This window comes from Mercenaria mercenaria, unplaced genomic scaffold (genome assembly GCF_021730395.1).
Source record: "Mercenaria mercenaria strain notata unplaced genomic scaffold, MADL_Memer_1 contig_1953, whole genome shotgun sequence".
Lineage (NCBI taxonomy): Eukaryota > Metazoa > Mollusca > Bivalvia > Venerida > Veneridae > Mercenaria > Mercenaria mercenaria.
The window spans coordinates 30,269-49,648 of record NW_026459975.1 but is presented as its reverse complement, the minus strand read 5'-3'; the positions used below and the strand labels follow the sequence as shown (position 1 = coordinate 49,648).

Genomic DNA, 19,380 nt, shown 5'->3' with positions numbered 1-19,380 from the left:
AGCTACGGACCTGGGTCTTGCGCGCGACACGTCGTCTTACTGTGGTACACATTCATGCCAAGTTATTTGAAAATCCATCCATGGATGACAAAGATATGGACCGGACACGAAAATTGCGGACAGACCGACAGACCGACAGACGGACAGACGGTTCAAAAACTATATGCCTCCGAAGTCCCTTCGGGGGCATAAAAATTCCAGAACCGGATTTCGCCGTTTGAATTTGATATAAAAAGGTGCAAACTAAACGGAAAACGGACAACTTTTTATAATAATGGAAATAATAGTTTTGTCCAAAACATTTGTTGTGAGAGTAAACAAACCTAATTGTAGTTAAAATTCAAAGTTATGTTCTACTACACGTAAAATAATTGTATTAATCTCTGATTTAACAGAACACGTGCATATAAATGGAAAAAATTGAAATCCCTGTTTCAAAAGATCTTTCTTGGTAAGTTTTCTTGCTCTTCCTGCTGTAGTGTCAACGAGTGCATTCGGTTATTGTTTGGTTATGCTTGACGTTTATTTCCATATTAGTCAGTTTTCTTTGGATTCAGCATGTAGCGGAACTTGTTTACACTGGGCTTATGATAGGAATGAAAAGTCAGAATTTGTTTTCGGTCAACCGATTGTATCTGTAACATGCAAAAAAGCGATGCCTATCTTGTTCCTTAATTGGTTTGCGTTTACCTTCTTGTCCATTTGTTTCAGTTCCGTCTGTGTACAGTGACAGTGGCAGCGTAATCAGAATGTAAGAAAAAATGCTATGGGTTATAATTATGATCTACGGAAACAGGTGTATTTTCCCAGAATTTTAGGGACGGGAATATCCGCCAGTGTATGCTTTTTGGTTTATGACTATCAGATCATGGTTTTTTATATCTGTAATACAAGACACGCTTTTATGTGCATTCGTGTTGCTTTTGATGTATGCTTGTTAAAAAAATCAGTATGTCTGCACAATTATTGACTATTCAAATATGCAAGATAAAATTTTTAGTAAATTATTTTATTGCATCTTTGTACTGAACATCACCGGTATCCTGACTGCAAAAAAATGTTAATTTCAAATTCATTTTCAGACGATTAAGATTTGGCACATGCAAGTGTGTATAACACACTGGCATACAGTACACTGCGACAAGACATTTGCTATAGAGACTATATAAACGTTGTTGTGGGCTACTTTCTATAAATCACTAAACTCAATTGAATGTGGAAACTGTAAAGATTACTAGTAATATATCAAACTGTCTTGCTGTAAGCTTGTAATCGGGTCTAAAAGTTACTATGAAAACTAAGACAATCTCTTTGATAAAATGTTTTTGACATCAAAATTTTTCTTGATAGAACATAACACTATCTAAACGTGTTCGGAATAAAATTAATGACATACGTGCGTCCGTTTGTGAGATATAAAAGAAAACCTGTGACCGCACGCAAAATGCCTCAATCGTAAGAATATTATTACAAAATGTAGCAGCTGAGTGAAATTATCTAACCCAACCCAACATACATAAGCTTTCCCGACACCCTTTCAGATCTATGCAATTGTAAACTTAACTGCAGTAATGACCAAAATCCGCATCACCGTATGTGTATTAAGTGTATTTAGTATGGACTATGTAATGTATGCACTTTTTTATCGATTTTTGACCGGGACATATACTGAAATGAAAACTGGGAACCCTTAGGTAGGCTAATGGTTTGTGCAAGGTATAGGTAGAGGGAAGTACAGTGAAAACATCACTATTTTCACTCTTTAATATTCATTTACTTAGACCATATCAGAAGTTTGATGTCAATTTCTGGTAAATCCTTAAATGGCTGCTCAAACTAAGGATCAAACTAAATATTTTTTGAATATTACCTAACACTAATCCACTAATCTATGACCATTCACAATAACCGGTAAGGTTCGTACCTGGCGCACTCTTATTCCGCAAAGCAATGCAAGGCAATTATATTTGTATCATTTATGATAATATTAAGATGTGAATTCTAAAACAAGACCGGATCCTACCTGAAATTAATTAATTGATCAATACATTTTCACAATACGATTTCTTTTAGACCAATCCGCCGGCAGGACCAATATGTAGATTTCATAGCAAAGGACATTAACTAATTTTTTCTTCGAAACTGTCTGACTGAAATATCGAACAGTCTACAATAATCAAACATAGGCTTTCATCCTTTTTAAAAAGTATGCGAACGCAGGTTTCATCCTATACATAACAAAACAGACTAACAGATGCCAGTTATTTAATTCTGATTGTTAAGTTGTAATTAATATATTCCATCGAAAGAAGTGTGTGGGTGCGTGTACGTGCGTGTGCGCGCGTCTGCGTATTGGTATTTCTGTGGTTACACTGGTGTGATTTGTGGTCTAAGAAGGCTGCATTTTTGAAGCGTGGCTTTCCCTTCTCATAGGAACAATCTTTTTTGTTTTCTCATTTCCTAAACACCCCTTCGATTTTTATATCCTGGAAGTAACGTTAGGGGTCTAAATCACCGATCTATGGTCACAGTGGAAAGTCTCAAGTCATAATGCGCTAGGCTACAATGTTATGTTATAGAGCTATTTTCTAGGTGTTTGGCTGTATGTGCAAAAATAATTATCGTTTAAAAATGAAATTTATTTTATCTTTCTGCAGAAAGTGGTAATAATTTGAAAGAAATAAAAAATGATCATAAAATGTGTCACTCAAAACTTGTAAATTGTATTATCGTTAAAAACATCCGGACATCAAACAATAAAGGGAAAATAGACGGACCATTCTTGTATTACACATTTGAATAGTAAATATGCAGTTGTAATTAAGCATAAGAGATATGCTAAAAGAACAACAGCAGAAATGAAAAAAAACACTAGGCATACGGAAATAAACAGTCTTGTTTTTAGAATATAATGAATCGTTATACAACTGTCTTCAAGTACTATGACTGTTCTGAATACTAGTATCCCCGTCCAAAGAATTTGGCTAAATACGTAAAACATCCTTTTAAGAAACAAAATCATATGTCGTTTGTTTTTCTCAGTAATGTTCCAGTATATATAATATTTTTTTCAGTTTTTTTCTATTTTTGTAAAATGTTTTCAAGATATAACCACGAAAAATGCACTGCATAGAGGTAGACTCTGTTACCCCCACCCCCAACCCCCCACCACACACACACACACACAAAATGTGCTATTTATTATTGGTTATGATAGAAAGGTATTATCAGTATGGTTTATGGTTTAAAGGGTTACATTTGCATGTCACAGATATGCGGATGATTAAAAATCGGAACCAAATGGCAAATTTTGCGACCTTCAGCTTCCAAAGTAATTCATTTCTAGATGACCAACCAAGAATGAGGAAGGGGGTGAGGTGTTAATAAAAATAATAATGATAATAATAATCATAATGATAATAAATTATATTATATTTCTAATGAATTTGGCTAAATGTATAATTATACCTCTTTATATGCATACGCTTCCTTACATAATATATGAGCCGTGCCATGAGAAAACCAACATAGTGGGTTTGCGGCAAACATGGATCCAGACCAGCTACTCTGGTCAGGATCCATGCTGTTCACTAACCGGTTCTCTAATTGCAGTAGGCTTTGAAAGCGAACAGCATGGATCCTGACCAGACTGCGCAGGCTGGTCGGGATCCATGCTGATCGCAAACCCACTATGTTGGTTTTCTCGTGATGGGGGTCATATGTGTATTCAAATTATACTTATTCTATCAGAATTCTATCTTGGTTGAGCAACATAACATAGCGAACAGTTATATATAAAAGGTAATTCTTACTTTGTATATACGCGGTAGCTGCTCCTGTATGTGGGATACTTGCTTCTGGAAGTGTAAGATCCACTTGGAGCAATGTTCCTATACTTGAATGATCTGAAACACGTACATCTTGTAAACATGGAATAACTACATCTTATCAACATTAAACAAATAATCTTTTTATACCTTATTTTACTAACAAATTTCCAGTGACTAATTATGAACACTTCGCGCTCTCCATTCCATTAAAACAAATATTTTACCATAAATATCTGAAGACAGCAAACATATGTATAAATTTTGACTTTGGTATGTTGAAACAAAGACAAAAATGCAAATAACCCACTAAAACTTATTTTAGATAATAATACTTTGGTTGAAAAAAAACACACACACACAAAACGTTAGAAAATTTCGAAACCAGTGTTCCTTTTTAACTTTGGTTAAAATAAACTTTCTGAACACAGCTGGTACAGAAGTAATCAAATGATGTTTCCTTTAATTCCTAATGCAGTTTATGGCATTAGAATGTAAATCATATCTATGCCAAACGTACAGGATCTTGATTTGGCAACCAGGTAAAAGGCTGCAATATTAGAATTTATCTTGCCTCCTACAAGTTTCTTGCATTTCTATTGGTCAATAGACGTCACGTGGAGACAGGATATATTCCATATCCTGCTAGTACATTTCAGATATGAAATTTATTTTAAAAAAAAACGGCTGCCGCTTTGTTAATTTACAAAATATTAGATTATAGCATGTTAGTAAAGGGTAGTGGGCAAGATAAATCGTTACACAGCTTGTTGGTGACAGGATACGGGAAGAAGTGTTCTAGTTCGAAACCGCTAAAGACAGAACCGCAATAGAAACAAAACATCTAAATAAATAAATAAGCGATGTGATGTGTGAGACTCGATCTAACAAAGGAACCCCAATCTTCTTTCTAATAGTCTGGAAAAATGCAAGGCTTCAATATAAAGATCGTAAAATAGAAGACAATTCCATAAAACTGCTCTTTTTTCAATACTCACAATCGATTCCTTGAGACTCGATCTAACAATAGAACCCTAACCGTTTCTGCTAATGATCTGGAAAGTTGCAAGGCTTCAATATAAAGATCATAGAAAAGAAGACTATACCATACAACTGCTCAATACTCACAATCGCTAATCACTCGCTCGTCATTTTTGCAGTCATCCGTCTGGTTCCAAAGATCTAAGCAAACATTTATAGTAATCTGTTCTTCTACACCTTCATTCTGTATAGAAAAACAAATAATCTTACTTGCGAATAACCCGTGACTGTACACCCAGTTGGAACTTTTTGTAGTCCTTTAGAAGTATAAAATACTATGAACAATGTATCAGGTTTGTACCAGGTATCAAAATTGCATCTGTTTGTAGCTTGCAGTCACAGGGATATCATAACTGAGACAATAATTGAAAAAAAACTGTTAGTTAACTTTCGCTACTGATTCTAACTGGACATGTTCTTCTGATTCTGGACTTCGACTGCATCACTGATGCAGATGTTTCTGTCAGAAGAAAGAAATGTCATTCGGTATTAACCACTGCTGAGAAGATGAAATTGGTTTGAATTAAACATATGATGAAAATATGTAACCAAACATCATAGAATTAATTAGAAGGTTTTACCGCTTTGATCTGTGGATATATATGCCTATATATATATCGAAACGGAAATCTAGCTTAAGATCTCGTGATCACACAACATTATATCCTTCATATTGACGTATTCCCGGAAGATCCTACATATGGGTATTTATGTGGCTACTCTTTTGTTCTCTCTAATGCTCTGTTAGCCACGTAAAAGAAAAATAGCCACATAAAAGCCTTTCGGAATGAATGATATCAAAGAAAAAGTACAGTTACCTATTGTTCCTATAACCACTTAAGTATGCAAATGTGGGCTCGCCACTGTCAACAATTCAAGTTTTTTGTTAATATTAAATAATGATAACCTCATTCAGTTTTATGACCAATCCTCTTTGAAATCGGACTGAAATTAAAATGTGGAAAACCACAGGTCGCCCAACACGACATAAACGAAAATGTTGCAGGCTTGGTTTGATTGCGCCTGTTCACGGACGGTAGTGGAAATGCAAGCTACGTACTTTAGTTCTCAACATGTTACAAGTACCAAGAATATAATTTTGAAACATCCGCAGATATATTCATACGGCGATGTACACGGAACCTTCGATGATGCACAGTGCAATTCAATGAATCGCGGCGTATGGTCCCGAGATAAAATAATGACTGTACCCTAAACGAGAAAACAAATAAAGCTGCGTTTGAGGGAAAAAAACAAAAACAACCGCATGTCTCCCACAACTGCCTAATCATCTAAATTGAAAGTCAGTCACTACATACTGTTTACTCACTAGAAATATACCATTCAAGAGTACAAAGGCTCATTTTGGGTAATTCAAGGGCCATAATTCTGAAGTGCTTCCGACGATTTGCGATTTGGCTAATTAATTTATTAAGCTGAGGAATTGTGGTCAAAAACATTTGCTTCAAGTTTTGGGAAGAGTGGATGAGAGATGTTCGACTTAGAGCGCGGACAAGAGTTAAAATGCCGATTTAAAAGGCCATAATTCCGAAGTTTCCAAGCTGATTTGGCTAGTTATCAAACTTGGCCGGGGAGTTTTGGTCAAACACATTTTGTACAAGTTTTGTGAAGATCGGATGAGAAATGTTCGACTTAGAGTGCGGACAAGGTTAATGACAGACAGACAGACACACACACACATGAGAAAATCAATATGTCTTCCACACCACCATGTGGTGGGAGACAAAATGAACAAAAGTAAATGAACTGGAATTTAGAGAAGGGATCTGTGTGGTTATTGAGCCTGCATAATTATACAGAAACTACCAAAAGACAAAATTGAATTACAGGCACCATATCTAAGGGGTGATTAAACAATACACAAAGCTTTCAAAGCGGGAGTATTGGAACCACCCATTTTCAAGCTAAGAAAATAAACAGTTCACTAACATAAGACATATCACATCTTAATTGATTTTTATTTTGAAAAAAAAAACTAAAGTTATACTTGCCACAACGAATAATTTCTTTTCAACTATATCAAATTCTGGGATACCAGCTTCAGTAACAACAGCGGTTACTCGTATTGGAAACAATCCGAAACGTAGCGGAATTATAGGAAAATTCACAGTTTCAAAGCTATTTGGAGCTAACTTAACCTGTATTCTAGAGGATGGCAATCCTGGCTTGTTGTTGGAGCATACGTGTTCTGCACCTTCGAAATAAATATTGGCCTACAACGAAATAGCATCTTATAAAGAAATAAACTCTTGTAAAGCTCAGTTACAATATGCTTTGGAAATTAAAAGGGCATTTGAAGTCTAACAAATGTGAAAATAACTGATATTACTGCATACGTCTGCTGAACCACGTCTTAGATATACTTTAACAGACAAAAAGGGATGGCCTAGCGATTGTGATATCGATGTGATTATTTTAAGATTAAACAAATGAAGCGATGGTATTTTGTAAAAATTCCAGTAAAATCTACAGAATAAAAGAAATGATGTGGCACTTAATTGATATTTACATACTATCTTAAATGCACAAAAAATGCAAGATAAAGTATTTGACATGTTACATTTATTTTCATGTGGAATATTATTACTAGATATAATCTTGAAACCTTAGACGTATTCTAACAAAAAGATGTATCGATACTTTATAACCTTTAGAAACGTACGCACAGTATTAAATAGGTCCTCAAAAGAAGCATATTCTGAAAATAAGGTAATAATTGATGACAACACCTTTTAAATTTAATTCAACTTCAACAATGTAGATTTATCAAAACTAAAATAATCAAACGAAATATTAATATCATTTCCTTATTCACAAGCATGCATAGCATTATAGAGAAGATCAATTAGCAATTGTTAAAGAATCAACATAAATGTTTACGTATTACGAATAAATATTGATATTATCAAATACCCAAAAACCTGCTTCAATAGCATCGTGAATAAATCTATTTACTTACGAATCGCCTGTGATTGTTTTCTCTTATTTCTGAATTTGAGATTCGCATGTTTTTTGATTAACCAATATACCAATGGACGATACGCTCTAAAGTTTTATTGTGTGTAAGGGGACAAATGTTTTAGTTGAATGCTATTTTGTTCCTAATATATACAGAAACAAAATATAGCGTACAATGAAAAGAAAAAGGGTTAGGCCAAGGTTCTTGCAAAAGTACCGAGCAGGGTTAATTGTTGACTTTATGGTATGCAAATCATAAACATAACCTGAAGTGTTTCAATGTAAGCATTCTGCTCGTTATTGGAATCCTTCATGGTGTTTCTCTTTTTCTGATCTGCTTTCAACAAATGTCCTGGGTACATGCGGATATGCTTCTTCAGTTTTGATTTTCATTTATTTATAAGAGCTTGCCTGTGCTTTACATACCGTGCCTTTGTTTTCATAAATATCCCTGTATATCGTTCTTTTTGAAAAATAAACACTACAGCTCATCTAGATCGGAGTCCATCCATCCGAATCGGAATATGACTACATATACATGAATTAAAATCATGTAATAGTAATATTAATTAGATACAAAACACGGGTCTTTGTTGAATATCTTATATGTGAGCTTGCACATGATAAATGTCTTTGCAGTACAGGATGTCACTATGTTTAGTAACATGGTCCTAGATCGAGTTTTCACAGGATTACAGACCCTACTGTGTTCCATTAGAACCTCAACTTAGTTTTAGGCGCTTGTAATATGTAGTAATATGTTTTATTTATATACAAACAATAATGCTTAGAATGTCTCGCAGATTATAAATTTATATTATGTGAAACATAAGGTAACGTTTTTTTCATGCTTCCATTAATTAATATACAAACTAACAAATAAAATACAAAAGATACACAAGATCGATTACTTGTAAAGGAGTTTGGAATAATTTAGTTCTCAAGTTGTGTTTTTACTTATGGAGGAGACATTTTTCATCTTATTTTTATTTCTATTTCAAAAACTTTCAAATCATGTCTGTACAGCTTGCAAATTACACTTTATTTCTTTTTATGATCATTTTCTTCTTACATTACGATATACAACAAGAGGGTCATAATGACGCTGGATTGCTCACTTGAGTAATATTAGCTACATGTTTCAAATGTCAAACTGATGATGTTTAGAAATATTTTGGAAGATTTTCCTATGTAAAATCAAGTGACCCCTGGTGTGGGGTCATGATTTGAATAAATTTTGTAGAGGTCTAAAAGACATGTTACATATCAACTATCTAAGATCTAGGCCTTCTGGTTTAATTTTAGAATTTTTTTGAAGATCTTCCTATGTATAATAAAGTGGCCTCTGGGGCGGGGTCAATTTTGACCCCGGTGGTCATGATTTGAACAAATTTTGTAGAGGTCCACTTGGCAATGCTACATGTCAAATATCTAAGCTCTAGGCCTTCTGGTTTATTTTGAGAAAATTTTTGAAGATCTTCCTATGTAAAATCAAGCGACCCCTGGGGCGGGGTCAATTTTGACCCCGGGGGTCATGATTTGAACAAAGTTTGGAATGCCTTTGGCACATGTGAGCTAAAAAGGTCATCTTTGAAACTTGAGCATACTTCAATTATAACAATTTCCGCTTACCTCTCAATAACAGAACAATGTTACATCGGTTGAAAATGTTAAGATCATGTGTTAAGCATGAACTCATTTCTATTCATATTCAGGTAAGTGTGAGAAAGGTAAATTATGAATGAACAAGAGGGCCAAGATGGCCTTAGACCACTCAACTGAGTAAAACATCGTAACAGTAACAATGTAAAATGTGTTACCTAATGATTTCATGGAGACAAATAATCTTGCCAATTTTCATTAAGACTTACCGTAAGATATGGTCCCTTGAGTGTAAACAAGCATTTTCTTTGATTTGAACTAGTGATTTTTATCCATATGACCCATATTTGTACTTATAAAAACAAACATTGCTTCTAGCGAGTATGCAAGCTTTTCCTTTTGATTTTTTCGAGTGACCTAGTTTTTGAACCAATGTAACGCAGATTTGTAATCATTCAAGACTTAATCATGATAGACATTCTGATCAAGCTTTATAAAGACAGAATGAAAAATGTGTAAACAATCTTACTCATTGATTTGACCTGGTGATCTAGTTTCTGACCCCAAATGACCAAGATAAAAATTCATCAGAGATTTCAAGCAGACAAGCATTCTGACCCTTAAGCGATATTGCAGTACTAGTATGTATATTTAGAATGAAATAGAGGTGTATTAAATACATTACCCACATGGTGTATTTGATAGATACCTCAATGGTTAGCATTTGCCAGTTCCTACACATAACGATGAATTGTAACAGGAAATTTAAAAAAAAAACACAGAAAATATTATATCACAGAAGATATAATAACTATAACATGGATAATAAAAGATAACACGAAAACAGGGGGTGCGATAGTATATATACCGACAAGAAATAATGGGGACCTAAATAACCAATATTATCAAGACTGTCATTTGAACAAAGAAGCAGATATAGCTAAAAGAGATTTAGATTTTGTGAAGTGGATTCGGCCAGTCCCAAAAAAAAACATATGCATTCATATGTGATTTCACAAAATACGAAACAGAAACAGCTGAAAGACTACTTCTATTGTCATAATTACAGAGGTACAGTTCAAGCACATATGTTCTCGTCCAATCCCGTTTTACAGTGAGTATAAGAAAAAATCGATCACATGCCAAAAGGTGAGAATAGATTTCTAAGTTGTCTAAATTATAGAAATATTCTTAAAAAAACGTGTATTTTTTCAAGTTCCTGTTGTATTTATAAATGGTAAGGTAACTGATGATAAACACGATTGTTTTTCTTCAAATAACGACAACTCTTGCCTAAGGTAGATAATAATCAGCTACGTTCTATGTTTAAGTAATGTATCACCTTTAGCTAATGGTCAAAGACAGTAAATGAAAAATAAATAAATTCTGCTTTTAATATTGAATTATTTGAGCCGCGCCATGAGAAAACCAACATAGTCCGTTTGCGACCAGCATGGAACTAGACCAGCCCGCGCAGTCTGGTCAGGATCCATGCTGTTCGCTTTCAAACACTATTGCAATCAGAGAAACCGTTAGCGAACAGCACGGATCCTGACCAGACTGTGCAGATGCGTAGGCTGGTCTGGATCCATGCTGGTCACAAACGCACTACGTTGGTTTTCTCATGGTGCGGCTCGTTTGTTTTCACACAAAGACAAATAGGCTACTAATATATTCTCCTGTTTGTGAATTAAATTAACATCACTGATGCAGATGCTTATATGAGATTTGTTTGCTAAACATAATAATAACAAAATAAGGGACATAACATTCGGTATTAAACAATACAGACAAGCCATTATTGATTTGAATAATGTAACTATAGTATACTGCAGGATGGATTTGTCAATGTGAATTTATTTTTCTTTCTTTCTACTTTGCCTAAATCTTGATAACATAAACATAAACTTGGAACATAAACAGTTACAAACGTAGGAAAAGGATAAAGCCAACACAGAACCGTTGCCCTGGAAAAAAAATGGAAATGATAGGAATTGTGATCTTACATTGATAGGTTTGATTGATATACTGTTCAAAGTGCTACTGTGTCCGCAACGGCAATTAAAAATTGGTACCTTTGACAGTTATAATGCTCGGTTGATTATGAAATTATAATGCAAATTCTGGTACAATGTCGTTGAAAATGAAAGCACTAACGTCTATGGCAATAGACGGATTACTGAAACAAACAATAAGAAAAGAGTCTAAACATATATTTGTCACTATTTGCAGCACAAAAATGTAAACCAATATTTCCTCATTTAGGCAACAGATAAATTGACAATGTATACTATATGTAAGGGTATAAGTTTGCTTTTGAGGCAATTTGAGTTTTGGTTTATATATGAGGGTTCTTCAATAAATATTGCAGTTGCCTGAATATCTCTTGAATATGTGGAATCAATCTTAATTAAATGAATCATATTGCAGGATATTTCTAAGGAAAGTAATTGAGAAAGTACGAAGACCTTCCATGTTTGGCGTAACACATAGGCTAGGTCCGCGGTTAAGGTACTGAATCCATAACAGAGTACCTCTTTTTTGAAGAGTATTCAATTCCTACCATAAACATACTTTGACTGCAATTTTCAAGGGGGCGTAGATTCAAGCCCTACTGGGACCAAAATTTTTCTCCATATTTTCCTTTTTTCTAGTAAGTTTTTACCTCTTTCAAGACTAATTATGGATGTATTGTATAAAAGTGGAAAATTTTAATTTTATAAGCGATTTCTTGCTGCTCAAAGTAAATTTATCTCTGAATCAGGAGGGGTAGAGTTAGACATCTTTGAAATACTGAGTTACATGCGGTAAAAGTTCCCTATTTTTCCTTCATTCTTTAAATTACATATTGTGGAAGAAATGCATTTAGGTTTTACTTCTGCCCCAAGGTTATTTTTGAATGAAGTGAGCAAAATTCCACAGAATTCGATCTTAATTTTTCAATGTTTGAGTTAGAATTTTGTCTCATTAAATCTGTTTACTTGAGGCACCCTAGAAAAAATGATATTTACAGTTTTATTTTGTGTTTTATACTTGTTTAACAATGGTTTGATATTTCTTTTATCAAAATTAATGCTGTAATGAATTTTCTGCAAACATTTTAGATAGTGGCCATCACACTGAAATTTGTCTGTACTTGAGCTCGAGGAAATACCATAAATTATACAAAATTTACAAAAAACGACACGGTAAAAGTTGTTTAAAATTTGCAACACAGTGCGAAACATGGTCAACTTTAAGAATATACAAAGCAAATGCCATTTTTTAAACATTATTAGGGGTCCAATACCTTAAGACATTCTCACATCTGGCGAGAAATTTGAAATGAACAAAAGTTCATTCTTATTATAAGCACATTTGACCGATAGCATCGTGTTACCTTAAAAGAGCATCCAAACTCGAGAGCCTTTTTTGTCATTTAGTTACAACGTAGTTATGTTTCAAAAGATCATTTTTTATGTCTTTAAATTTTTCCGTTGTTAGGTAAACATTATTTCAGGCTAGTGAAAGCAAACGTTCACCAACAACTCGTAAAGAGATAGAATTACGACATAAACATAGTTTTTTATCAAATATAATAAGTTTATTTTATTCATTTTGTAGTTGAATGATATAAAACTATTAGCATAAACGAATGAATTTTTTTCATAGGTTCACAAATTATAAACAACCACAGCTATTCTGAAATATTATCTTTCATTTAATCACTGGTCATTTTAGATAAAATTATCAACTTTTATTGGGCTCCCCAGGGGTGTCCTTTAATGGCACGTGACCACATATGTTTACGGACATGCTTTCTTTGCTAGACAAAAGGAAACCATTGATGAGAACTGTACGAAGTGCTCGAGCAACTCGAACAATCTGAGGACAATTTAGTTCTATGCATTTACTCATAGATTTAACTTAGCATGTAAAGAACTTAAAGCAATGTTTGCTATATATTTAATGACCCTCGTAGTTAGGTGAAAAATAAAAACGTGCTTTCTATTACTCAATATAGATATTGCCAGTGCATTTACACTGTTTGATGAAACTTAGCTGCTTACTTATATGCTGTCTGGCTGTGCCTAAAATGATATCTGGAGTGGCACCCGAGTTTTCCCTAACAATTCAAGGTGGAAACTACACATGGTCCGATGTGACTTAAAACTTTAAAACTGAGAAGACAAACAGAAGCATTTGTATTAATTTGAGTTAAACAATAGCGAATATCCATCATAGTGTACATTTAAATGCGCCAGGCACTCAACAGTAATATGGTTTATTTTCCATACGATTTTTATTTAGTTACTTTTTGATAAAATATATTCATTACAATGAATACATGTTTATTCAAAAACGATATAAACTGTATTCAGTTATATTAACGTAGACATAATAGAAATGGTTAATTTTATTACACCATCCTTCTTTTATGCCATCTATTTTAGTCTTATAATCAAATTATACACACCGTTTTGTGAAAAGATGCGTGGTGAAAAACTGTTGTTTTCGCGTCAAAACTTTCCAGACGCACTGCTCGGTATGGCATTCAGAAGACATATACTGACGAGGACAAAATCATAATTTTATTACTTTTGTCAAATGTAATCAAATTATACACTACCGTTTTGTCTTTAGAAAGAAAATGATTTCTGTAGCTAAAAATTGTTGCTTTCATGTCAATTTTTTTCAGGCGGACTGCCTTGTATGGAACGTCAAGTTGTATGAAAAAGCTTTTAAAGGCTTTCACGTCGATTGCATCAGCTATACACAAGCCTTTGTCTGGCGTGATACCTGAAATTACAAATACATATTGTAGAGATGGTAACTACCAAAGAAAATCTAAGGAAAGCAGCTCAGAATCGACCAATGAACTAAAGCCAACAAAGAACACTGGTCAAAAGTGAAAGAAAAATCAGATATGTCCTTTTTCCAACCACTGATCTGGCAGACAAAATATGACCTACATTTGTTTAAATCCCTTGTTTTCAATATATAATATGTACACTTTTTTCATGGCTTACACTGACAGTTATTTTGAAAGTTGTAGTGAGGCCCTGATAGAAAATTTGATAGTGCATGACGAATATGTAAAATAACGCATAAATTCCTTTGAAGAAAATGTATGACATTCAGAAACGTTATTAAGTTTGATCTTCAAGCCAAAGTTACTTGTGTTTTTTTATTGTTGTAAACAAAGTAAGCGGGTAATTTCGGGTATCAACATTAATTTACAACTTAAACTGTTTACACAACTTGAAAAAAAGGTTTTCGTTGGGGCCTCTCATTTATAATTATATCAACAGTTATCACCTGAATTGCGTGCATTCATGAGTGGAAAATATTGATGGTAAAATGGTGTAGGGGTTTGTTTACATTATATAAATATTATATGGCAGCTTGTGTGACATTGATATTGTCAACCCGAGGACAGAATGTCACCCGTGGCGAAAGCCGAGTGGTGACATTCTATTTCGAGGGTTGACAATAAAAATGTCACACACGCTGCCATATGATATTTATTTTATTATACCGAACAAAATTTGATACATAAAAATGTTCCAAAATGTTTTCAATTAATTAAATTTAACAATTTCATCTTTAGCGCGGTAATTGCCTGTTTACACATTGTATAGTGACGTCGCTACTAAATGTGTACAAGGGAGGCAATCATATAGCTAAAATATTGAAGGAGTGAATTGCCCTTATATGACATTCAAAATATGAGCGCGGTCACATGACCTGACAGTCACTTTCGCTTGGTCACGTGTCAAAAAGATTGAAAATGTTTTTGATAGTCAAAATATCTCTTTCTCGGGTAATGGGATTTTATCATTGTAGGCAAAAGAGAGGTATAATAATATAAAATCTTACTTCTTTTAGGTATTTTGGTATGATTTTGGTAAGCTTATAATAAAGAGCACGTTATTCTCTTTCACTCAGGATTTTTTGAAGCGATTTAGGCTCTTGGCTAGCCTGGAATTTGACTGTATTAAAAAGACAAAAGGAAGTTCAGTATAGACGCTTTCGAATTGTTGAAAGTAGACTAAACTTAAACTATACTCTATTGAATTTATTTAGCTGTGGAAACTCTTGATACAGACTATAACTGGGGAAATCCTGAAATCATTGCAAAACGGTCAATACAAGAGTTGTCGATTTTGCTTCAGATATTTACAGAAAGTCATTTTTAAATATCAAATATTTCTATTTTACATGGAGAAGAGGAAAACCATAAACATATTTAGTAAATTGGGGCACTTAGCTATCATTTCACTCTGAAAAAAAGTTTGTAAAGATGAATTTGATTTTTTAGGTACCATCTCTACGTATTGGTAATAGCAAAGTATATAGGAAATAATACACAAGCTTTGTTTGTTGTGATACCTGAAATTATATATTGGTAATGTCATAGTATATATAAGTCTTTGTTTGCTTTGATATCTGAAATTACCATTCCATATTGGTCATGTCATAGTATATAACAATAATATTATATTCACTTATCTTTGTCTGAGGTGATACCTGAAATTGCAATTGCACTTAGTACATTGTAATCATTTATAAACAAGACTTTGTCTGTTGTGATGTCTGACATTACGTTTGCATATTGATAACGTGAAAGTATTAATCATTATAACATATCTTTGTTTACTGTAGTACCTGAAACTGATGTTACATATAGGTAATGTCATAGGAAAGAAAAAATATACACATGCCTTTGTTTGCTGTGACATCTGAAATTACAATTGCGTGATGGTAATGTCATGTTTCAAAGTTATCTATACACAAGTTCTTTTTTGTTTGCAATGATACCTGTCAGTGAAATTACAAATACATGTTGGTAATGTGATAGTTCAAAATAATACAGATTTTATGGTTATAACTGAAATTATTTGTTGTGATACTGGAATTACAAATGCATCTTGATAATTTTATACAGTATAATAATTAGAGTCAATTACGCCAGCTATACCCAATTACAGATGCGTCTGTCTGATGTGAGACCTGGAATCAAATTTCCACAAGAATACAAACTGTTTATGAACTTTTATACCTCTTGATGAGTAAGCTTGACGACTGAAACGTAAATCAAAATTATCCAGAGTAAAAAGATAAAGATTCTAGAACGATCCGCAGTAGTTTCTATATAAGCATATAACGAAATCGCTTATACATGAATTTTCGATAAAATATGACTGGCTTATAAATTTGGCCCAATACGATTGTAACATAAGACATTCTACTTCTGTTCCATCAGCTACGAATTATTTCATAACCAAACGGTTGGAAACAACATTTCAAAAACATAATTATTATAAAAAGTCATTCTGATGTGTAGGGCCGTAGGACATGTTTTGTTCTCTACGAGAGAATTCAATTAGTTCTATTATGATTCAGCGGTGACGTCTTAAGACATAATTTTGGCATCATAATGATGTAACGTCATATAAAACTCGCATCAACCTAATTTGATGATACTGTTCATAGTTAGTTTGCGGGCTATTAGATCTACTAATCTATAAATACTTCTCAAAATTCAGATATAAAAAAACAAACAAATATCCATACTTTCCAATGGCTATTCAACACTTTTTAACCATGGGTGTAAATTGTAACATTTTACGCTGTGCTGTAAAATGCGAATCATTTGCGCTATAATAATCGAAATCATACATAATTGAGCCGTGCCATGAGAAAACCAACATAGTGGCTTTTCGACCAGCATGGATCCAGACCAGCCTGCGCATCCGCGCAGTCTGGTCAGGATCCATGCTGTTCGCTTTCAAAGCCTATTGGAATTGGAGAAACTGTTAGCGAACAGCATGGAGCCTGACCAGACTGTGCGGACGCGCAGGCTGGTCTGGATCCATGCTGGTCGCACACCCACTATGTTGGTTTTCTCATGGCACGGCTCATATGTTCCAATTATTTTATCAGTTGACAAAATATGAGCATTCGTGATTTAATTATTACACATCCTAACTACTGCCCAGATTTCATTAACTGATAAAATTTAGGAACAGATTTATTATTTCTTTAACAATGAAACACTCTCTTTCATTGTAACTGTTAACTAACGGCATTGGCTTTGAAATAAACTGAGTTTTGCAAATTGTTTTGCAAAGTAATTGTTTTGCCAATGAGGGATAAAATGTAGTGCTGGCTCGGTTATTAACAAAATGATGGACTGAAAGCCAGGCGTGCAGAGGAAAGACTGACGAACCATTTACGCATGAGCTACAAGAGAAATATCAAACTACACTGACAAGATATGAAAACGCAACAAACATATGCCTGAATATATATTTTTAACACAAAAGGCATCACCTTAAAATTTTCAACATATACATATCTCGATACTCTCTACCCATTGTGTTCAAATTTAATCAGCACAATAGACGAGACCGTAAAATTACCATTGTTTGTACCGCAACTTTTTCTCGTGCGCTCCGTGCAAATTTACCATGTGGTCAGTTCGTTTTAAGGTAATATGCGCAACCTAACGAAAGTCAACGGACCGTTATGAAATTTCGCCGAATCAAAATTGACAATATTTCCGATTGACTGGTATTTTTTTCATTTTTCTGTTTTTCTCCATTTTGCTGCTGTAAATCTTCAAACATGGCCACTAACGTCATTTTTTCAGCAGAGCGCAAAATGACGTACTTGACTGGTTTTTCGAGTATCGTTTTTATATACAATTAAAAAACGGCAAAAATTCTTTATTTTCAAGTTTATATTAAAATTATCTCTCCAGTGATATATAATTTGTCATGTTTATTTCAACGTCACATCAGAGGCAAGAGATTTATGAATGCAAAATACGTAAAACTGACGTTGAGTTTCACCCGAAATTTCGCGTAAAAACGCATATATCTTAAAAACTGTGAGATAGTTTTTGAATAAATTTCAACAGAAGTACAAAATTTCAATTGCTATCGATTCCTTAAAAGGAAAATGGGGGTCACCGATTTAGATTTCGCTCTATTTACTGTTGCGCTTCCCCTACCCCAAGTGAAAATAACGACGTTTTCATACTTATTTTCGTAAATTTCCATTAATTCAAATTCAGTTTCTTCTTCTGTTGGCGGATATAATGAAATAATATCAGTTTCTGCTGTTGGATATAATGAAATGATATCACAATAATGATAAAATGAAGACGTTTTTTTTGTTTATTAAATTTTTCAAACAGATGAATGTTTTCTAGAAAATGTTCTATACATGACAAACAGACATATTTTATTACAAATAATTTTGCCTAAGTGTCTGTGCACTCTATATAGTATTTCGAAGAGTGCGCAGTTAATGATTCCATCTTTACATAGAAACAGTTACAGAAATTTAGATTACGCATACAGTACTCTAATGAAGAGAGAACGGGATTTGTCCCATAAGTTTATTTAGGGTGTTAAGAATCACATATACCTCCAAGACGTTCACACTGCAAAGTTTCGCTCGTGGTACTTTTGATTAATGTTGAGTACTTTAACAAAATACTTGTTTTGTATATATATCCCGGTAAACAAATGTTACAAACAACACCGAGGATAGTATGCGCCTGCTTCAGAAGACGCAGGTTCATACATGTGCTATATATCCCGACAAAAATTATAAACGTCTGCTGGAAATTAAGCAGTAAATTGAATAAAATGCTCACAAAACGTGAGCACGGCTTTATATATTACCCTATTTTATAATTTAATTTTATACTACAGTCATGTTATACAAAGTCTCCATTTTATATTCTGGCCACATTTGCTGAATTAAACTATCTACCGTGCGCATGCTTTCAATGCCTTTAAAATGAGACATTTAAAATTGTGGTATTTGTATGGTTTGAACCTACGTCTCCTGATATCAGACGCAAACTTTCATCGGTGTAGTCAATCTAGATGATGATCTTAACATATGAGCCAAGCCATGAGAAAACCAACCAAGT

General features: G+C 33.8%; 1 protein-coding gene across 1 annotated transcript in view; it reads right to left on the bottom strand.

The window, feature by feature from the left end:
* LOC128552022 (A.superbus venom factor 2-like) overlaps positions 1-19,380 on the bottom strand; it is a 51,408-nt gene that overhangs the window by 16,947 nt on the left and 15,081 nt on the right. The window contains exons 8-11 of the mRNA XM_053533016.1: positions 14,059-14,228; positions 6,881-7,102; positions 4,956-5,052; positions 3,813-3,905 (exon numbers count right to left, since the gene is read on the bottom strand). Coding sequence (XP_053388991.1) covers positions 3,813-3,905; positions 4,956-5,052; positions 6,881-7,102; positions 14,059-14,228 — 582 coding nt within the window. The remainder of the gene's footprint in view (positions 1-3,812; positions 3,906-4,955; positions 5,053-6,880; positions 7,103-14,058; positions 14,229-19,380) is intronic.